Source organism: Parambassis ranga, chromosome 5 (assembly GCF_900634625.1).
Source record: "Parambassis ranga chromosome 5, fParRan2.1, whole genome shotgun sequence".
NCBI classification, from domain to species: Eukaryota; Metazoa; Chordata; class Actinopteri; family Ambassidae; genus Parambassis; species Parambassis ranga.
In genome coordinates this window covers 23,708,800-23,716,000 of record NC_041026.1, presented here as the reverse complement: position 1 = coordinate 23,716,000, position 7,201 = coordinate 23,708,800, and the positions used below count along the sequence as shown (strand labels likewise).

General features: G+C 41.1%; 1 protein-coding gene across 1 annotated transcript; it reads left to right on the top strand.

Annotated features, from left to right (window-relative positions):
* The first annotated feature begins 797 nt into the window (after nucleotides 1-797).
* msx1a (muscle segment homeobox 1a) lies at nucleotides 798-2,600 on the top strand. Its single transcript, XM_028406310.1, has 2 exons — nucleotides 798-1,320; nucleotides 1,476-2,600. The coding sequence occupies exons 1-2, from the start codon at nucleotides 888-890 to the stop codon at nucleotides 1,892-1,894; spliced, it is 852 nt and encodes a 283-aa protein (XP_028262111.1). The 5' UTR covers nucleotides 798-887; the 3' UTR covers nucleotides 1,895-2,600.
* The last annotated feature ends 4,601 nt before the right edge of the window (nucleotides 2,601-7,201 follow it).

The window sequence follows — 7,201 nt, the reverse complement described above, 5'->3', positions numbered from 1 at the left end:
AAGCATGCATCCAATAAAGCGCGGTCCATCTTTTTCTTATAAGAAGTAGACATGCAACAATAATAGCCAATAAAAATGCTTCTACAGATAATGAGAAGGTACCCGAGCTATAGCCAGGTAAATCAATGACAGTCCTGGATTAAGTCTCTCCTTGGCTCCGGGTTTCTTCCTCCCCTCGCTCCACATAATTTTTGACTTTAATGGATGTAGTCAAAGGGGGGGGGGGGGTCCTGATCCCTCCCCAAGCCTGATAATTACCCCTAAATGACTGCAAAGGCTTGTGTGTTTCAATCTGATTAGAGCCCCGCAGCCATCAATAAACAGCGCGCTGCAAGAGCTTCATCACATAAAGAGGGGCAGCAGAGTGTTGCGCAATTCTGAAGTATAATCCCATGGCCAAAGTCATACGGTGGATCCTGTGAACATATTTAGACAAAAAAGTTAGTTGTGTGATCAAATATGCTGCGTAAACAAGGAGGGTAATAATAGAAGGAATGCACATTCCAACTACAAAATGGCAATAACTTCATGTTTGGATAATTATTAACTATACTCCGGGCTAAAACGTCATCCGGGAGATTTGGTCTTGATGGGCGTAAGGTCCATTAAGAGTTTGTTGTGTTTATGTTTATGTGAATTTGTTATAAGAAGTGACTATTGTTAACTTTCCCACTCTGGGTTTTTTTCGCCCCGCACACATGGTCCAGCCCATCTCACCTCTGATTGGCTGCCTCTCTGTCCGCGTCCGCCTTATTACAGCTCTGCGCTCCAATTTGGCCACATAAACATGAGGATACCGTCACCTTAAGGCGCATCGCAGCAACTCAGCATAGATTTCTCACGATACCTACGACAGCCTTAACTTTACCAGTGCCATTCGGACCTGTATGGCCCCATCGACCGCCATGTCAGCTTTGGCCGCTGGTTTGAAAACTGAAGATCTCTCTCCACGCTCGGTTCTCGTCAGCAGAGGCGAAATGCAGACCAGTCTGAGTCCAGCAGAGGAGACCGGGAAGCCCAAAGTCACTATTCTGCCTTTCAGTGTCGAGGCACTGATGGCTGATAGGAAACCCAGCAGAGAGGTGCCATCCCCGGAAGCACAGTCTGTGGCCGGGACGTCCCAGACGCTGGGAAAGGGCGCACGGATCAGCTCTTTCAGTAGTTTGGATACTTCAGTTCCTGCTTTGCCCATGGGCTCTTCGTTTTCAGTGGGAGAGATCATGAGCATGCCAGAAGACGTGCTGATTAAACCTGAAAGCCCAGACAGTAAAGACAGGACTTCATGGATACAGAGTCCCCGCTTTTCCCCCACTCCTCCAAGTAAGTAAAAGTTATGGTTTCCAAAACCTACATATAGGCCTACAGGAAGAAAGTTAATACATACATGATGCGTATATGTATTTTCTTGTAGATATGTCAGAATTTGGCATTACGAGATGCAGAGTTTGGAATTAAAGCTTTTTGTGTTTTTACAGGAAGGTTGAGTCCTCCTGCCTGTCCACTCCGCAAACACAAGACGAATAGAAAACCCCGGACCCCCTTCACCACGTCCCAGCTGCTCGCCCTGGAGAGAAAGTTTCGTCAGAAGCAGTATCTCTCTATCGCCGAGCGCGCAGAGTTCTCCAGCTCCCTCAACTTGACGGAGACCCAGGTTAAAATCTGGTTTCAGAACAGAAGAGCTAAAGCGAAGCGCCTGCAGGAGGCAGAACTTGAAAAACTGAAAATGGCAGCGAAGCCTATGCTGCCTCCAGCTTTCGGGATTTCTTTTCCTCTCGGCGCGCACGTCCCTGCGTCTTACGCAGGTTCTCACCCGTTCCAGAGGCACTCGCTGCCCGTTTCTCCCGTAGGACTGTACGCCGCTCACGTCGGATACAGTATGTACCACCTTGCTTGACAGAAACGGAGGACGAGGGGCGCACAGCAGTTGGACACAAGGGGGCTAAGACTACTCTGTTACTGCCCCGAGAAAGAAGAGGGCCTCGGACCGGTGAGGCGACACTGCAACAAAAAAGAAGCATCCTGGTGGTGAGGTCAGTGTCACATCTTGCCAGGGGGCCAAGGCCTCCAAACAGGCCCCCTTCTGAGGACCTTGAAGTTTATCCACTTCTCTTGACCTCATTTGTAAGTTAACACACCGCAAAAATAATCTAACTTCACTTTAGTCATTCACGTTCCAGTCTTGAAATAGATTTTTATAATAGTTAAGGACGTTAAGAAATTATTTCAAAGTTTGTTTTAGAAAAATAAGACACATGTGGGACTAAATGACTTAAAGATGGACATTTTTGCGGTGCAGAGGTGGAAAACAACTTAGTACCTGTATCATGAATGGACAGTCAAGTATGGACAGTAGGCGGCCCACTTCTGAGCGGCTGCATACTGTCAGGTGAAAGGTGAAAGGGCTATTTATCAGAGACTTTACGCAGCTAGGCGTTCTGCTCCAACACACTTAGGTTGGGCTTTTTTATTGCATCTGTGGGCTGCTGCCACAGAATCCATACTTTGTCTTTTTTTTGCATTCATATCAATGCATAACTTCAGTGGGTTGCTGAATCCAGTGTCAATGAGTGCTCTTGAATTTGGAGAACCACAGCATTTGTTTTTTTCCCTTAATAACAGCACTGTCTGTTGTCGGATTGATTCCCTTCGGAAGGGATATGTGTACTGTAAAATAATGTATATTTGAAAATTATCCTCATTTATATTATGAATATATTTGTGACATAACTTAACAATAAATTGTTTATTCTTTTTCATTAAGACGTTGTCCGTTTTGACTGACCTTTGCATGGAGCCTGTTGCACCAGAGCTGACCGTTTTATTGTCCGTTTTAAAGGAGGAGAAACTGTGCGTAAAACCAGTTTAATGTTCAATGAAACCTCCGGTTTATATTCTGTCTCTATTTAGGGCGTTCAGTCCTGTTTGGTCTGAAAAACATCATCAGTAAGCATAAGTACAAACACTAATAAGCTGGATGACAGGATGATTCAGATGTGAACTTTAAGACTTTAGACACAGTGACACTTTTGACAATATAAGGCCCAAATGGCTTCAATTTGTCATCAGACTTTGTGCACAAAGCCCTGCACTAGCAATTTAAAGCTGTCACATATTATTTGGAATGTATTGCTACAGCTGTCGCCTTATTGCTTCAAAACAAGTAACCTAGATTTTGCATGGCGCCAGAAGAGTTTAGGGGGGGTGGAGATGGGAGCACAACCAGTTGTGCTGACTTCAAAACACACCGATAAATATTGGAGATTGCTTCTCTGGGCTAAATTGCTCGTAAACAATCCAGCAGAGTGTCATTATGTGTGTTTAGGGTGTAAAATGATCCAGGTGACACCCCCTATTATGGAGGAGACAGGGTGTTAGGACACATGTGCCAATCCACATGTAAACATATGACATTTCTGGAGCGTAAAGAAATTATCGTAACCTAAACTTGAACGTTTGAGTCATTTTCCACCATCGGGAAGACTTAAATGACAAAACAGGGATCAGATAGGGGGAAATTACAGGCCACTCCGCAGCAGTTTTAAAGGCTTCTCCTGACTTCCCTGCCATTCAGGCAGGGGTTAAACTCGAGTAAAATAATTGCTGTAATGAGCAAAGGCAATCTGCCGCAGACAGAGGCCGGCTCCAGCGAGGCTGTAGCTCCAGGCAAGGCGGAACTTTTATCATTCCTAAAATGTCAACGGGGGACTGGGACGGGCAACACTTCTGCTCAGCGCGCAGTGATTTCCTTCTGCTGTGCGCTGCAAGCTGCTGTCTTAAACAACAACCACTGCTGGCTTCACTTTACAAACTTTATTAATGATTAAAAAAAGTGTTTCAGTTTATATATTATATTTATTTGACGTATTTCTTTCTCAGATAATCTCGGCTCCATTTCATCCACGAGGCACGAATTAATAGCCTACATAATCCCTGACAATACGTTCAAATCACACGGATGAACGCTCTATCTGAAAAGAAGAGAAACGTGACACAAAAGAGCCAAAGGGGACAGTCCATTCTTTTAAAACTCTTTCATTCTTTTGTTCCCTGCTCTCCATCCTGCCAGGAGCCAAACCGAAAACAAAAGCCACTTGTTTATATCATCCAAAAGATCACAGGAGGCTGTTTGACTCCGTAGTAAAACCTATTGATCCCCATCAAAGGAAAAGCGGATTATTAATGCGTCTAAAGGCCAGAAGAGACCTTTAACCTTTATTCATTTTTGCAATAAGGTGTATAAGAGACGTCACGGGACTTCTGAAGTTGAATCATTGTTAAAAGTTTGTGTGTGTTATAAATATAAAACAATAACTAACAGAGCATTGAAAGAACCTATGTCAGTTTAACAGTGATAAAGATGTGTGTTTTGGGCAAAGCACCAAAAAGCTTTAAACGCAACTTACTGAGTAAATACTATATAGAGATGCTGCCTTCAAAAACACAATTTGTGATAGGAGTACTAAGCATTTACCACGAGGGGATACTTTAGTTAATGCCATAGTGCGCTTACAAATAAGTAAAATGATGCTTTAACATACTGTCTACACAATATACTGACTTTAATATTTGGCTACAAGATCTATTTTTAAATAATTTTATAGCCTACTTCAAATACTACTGAAGTATTATTATTTCTGACAAAAAATATTACTTAACAAAAAAATGTCACCTTTCACTTTTTCAAATAAAAATGTACAAAGTCTGTAAAAACACAACTTTTTTTCAGAGACCACACCACCACCTTCTGTTCAGAGTCGGACTAACAAAACACAGAGCCATAAATTACAACAAAAAGTGTGAAATAACTAAAGCCATAGATAAAAACACGCACACTCACACACACCTTAGTCAGGCCTGTAAAGGCCCTTTCAAAATTATTTATGCACACAGTGAAAGAAGAAAATTTTAAACTATATATAAACTATTTTTTAATAATCCTATTTTCTGGAAAATAAACACTTCACTTACTCTCAGCTGTTTTATGGATTCACTGATATTATCTGCACTATAGAGGTAATTTCTTGAAAATTTCACGTGTAAAAAAAGTCAAAAACAAAAAAAAAGATATGTGCAGTTAAATTATAGTGTATTAATAATATGCTAATTTTATAGATGAATAAATAAAAAGGTTCATGAAAATACAATTGTTAAGATTCAACACTAACACCACAATTCAACCACTGCAGGGTTATGTGAACGCACAACCAGCTTGTTGAAAGCTCAGTCAGGGAGAGACACATGCAGTAAATATCAGACCATGAGCTATAATAATGTTCCATGAACATTATAAATCCAGGTTCAGATCTGCAGCCATCATCACCAATTTCTTTTGTCAAAAAGACCAATAAAACCTGGAGTCCCATGTGGAAAACCAGATGTTCTCATAAAGGGATATTTTTAACAGAAATATTACAGAGTGTTTGAAACTTCAATTCAGTGAGCGCACTATGAAGTCAGCTGAGACAATCACACAGTAAACTTTTTGAGGATGGGTATGTTTAAATAGTTCCATGTGTTGCTGTTGAAAGTCAAGATGAATGTTACAAAATGTAATATTATTATTATTATACTTCATACATTCATCATTTGTATTTTTTAATTATTATATTATGTCATAATTAAAGACATAATAAAATATTCATTAGTATCTGAGGTAATGAACGTCTTGTCTTAATGTTTACATGTCCACCAGAGGGCGGTGGTGTTTGGATGACCTTTGAGCGCAGCCAGATTTTGGCCACTAAAGGCTAAAGTTAGAGATAAATAAAATCACCATTCATTCACTTATTAAATAATTACAGCTGTTGATAACTACATTTTCTGAACCGTGTCAGAGTCCTCCGGTGACCCTCCCTCTAAACGTTTCAATGTGTAAATCCATGTGCGTTTATAAGGTACATTTACTGTTGACAGGGGGAAACATTGGTCTACAATGTGAGAGATCTGAATCTCAGGGCGGTATGAAACACAAGCCGCTCTCCAAATTTACTGAGCAGCGTAATTATAACAGCTACAGCGCGCAGAGGGTGCCAGTCATCTATTGGAAATCATGGGGGAAACATTTTCTTATGCGCACTAATGAGGCAACATTTCTTTTAAGATGCAATAAAAGTGGTAAATGTGATGGAAAATTGCCTGAAAACCCCATAAACAAAACGGAATCACAAACTGCATCAGCCGTGCTTTCATGTGAAATGGGTTTGTGATCTGTCCTTTACAAGGGAATTTATTTCAACAAAGCAGAGAATGATTACTGTCACCCCACGGCTAAGTTGCGTGTGTTTTTATTGTGCAGCATTTAGCATTTTTGGTGCAGTGTCACATAACATAAAATTGTTAAATTACCTGGCCGCCTGCAGTTTAAATGTTCTGTTCTCATTTCACCTTAAAGGAGCTGGACTCTGCGGCCCTGTAATGATGATTAATAAGCGCCGCAATTAAGCTTTATAACCGCACTCTGGGCGGATTTCTTAACAAGCCACAGGCTGCTGACTAACATTTTGGTCTTTTGCAGGGTTAGTTAATTAGCTGTGAGGGCTTTAGACCTGCTGGTTCACAAGTGCAAGAACTTGGCACAGAAAGGAAATCATGCTTATTGCAACATGGACCAAACTGATTAAATTACAGGCTGTTTAATGATGAGATAATCATTTGTGTTATGAGATTTGAAACAAAACTTCTGCATGAATCTAGGGCGTATGGAGGATCCTGACAACACGAGTCCTCTTCATGCATGTTTGCTGTGCTTTGATGTTTATACACATCGCTATAATCAATAGAATGATTTGTATTTGCAATTTAAGCCACTAAACTAAACCAAGTGTACAATGACTTTATACTCATGAGAAAATTACCTTCCACGCAAATTAAAACAATAAATTACACAACAGTGACACTGTCAGTGAAGTATGGACAGGAATGCGACGCATATTAATTGCATACTGTTTTATCTGCAACAGACAATCTGTGATTAGAAGAATGAAATAATTCAAAATCATACATAATGTGGCAGCGGTGAATCAGCGCCACCTGGTGATAGTTCCGCGCAGTGTCAAAGTCCCTCTGAGGATAAACCTTGACCGTTTTTTGCCAGCAGGAAATCAATGAACTTTGCATCACCCTCCATAAATCCCTGCTGGTCCTGACCCAGTAACAGCACAGCTCCTGCATGACCAGCACCTCAACAACCAGCTCAACACAT

Excerpts from the sequence above, each read along its gene's own strand:
- msx1a (XM_028406310.1), top strand. The coding sequence starts at position 888 with ATGGCCCCATCGACCGCCATGTCAGCTTTGGCCGCTGGTTTGAAAACT. Across the intron at positions 1,321-1,475 it reads CTTTTCCCCCACTCCTCCAA|GAAGGTTGAGTCCTCCTGCC; the intron begins GTAAGTAAAAGT and ends GTGTTTTTACAG.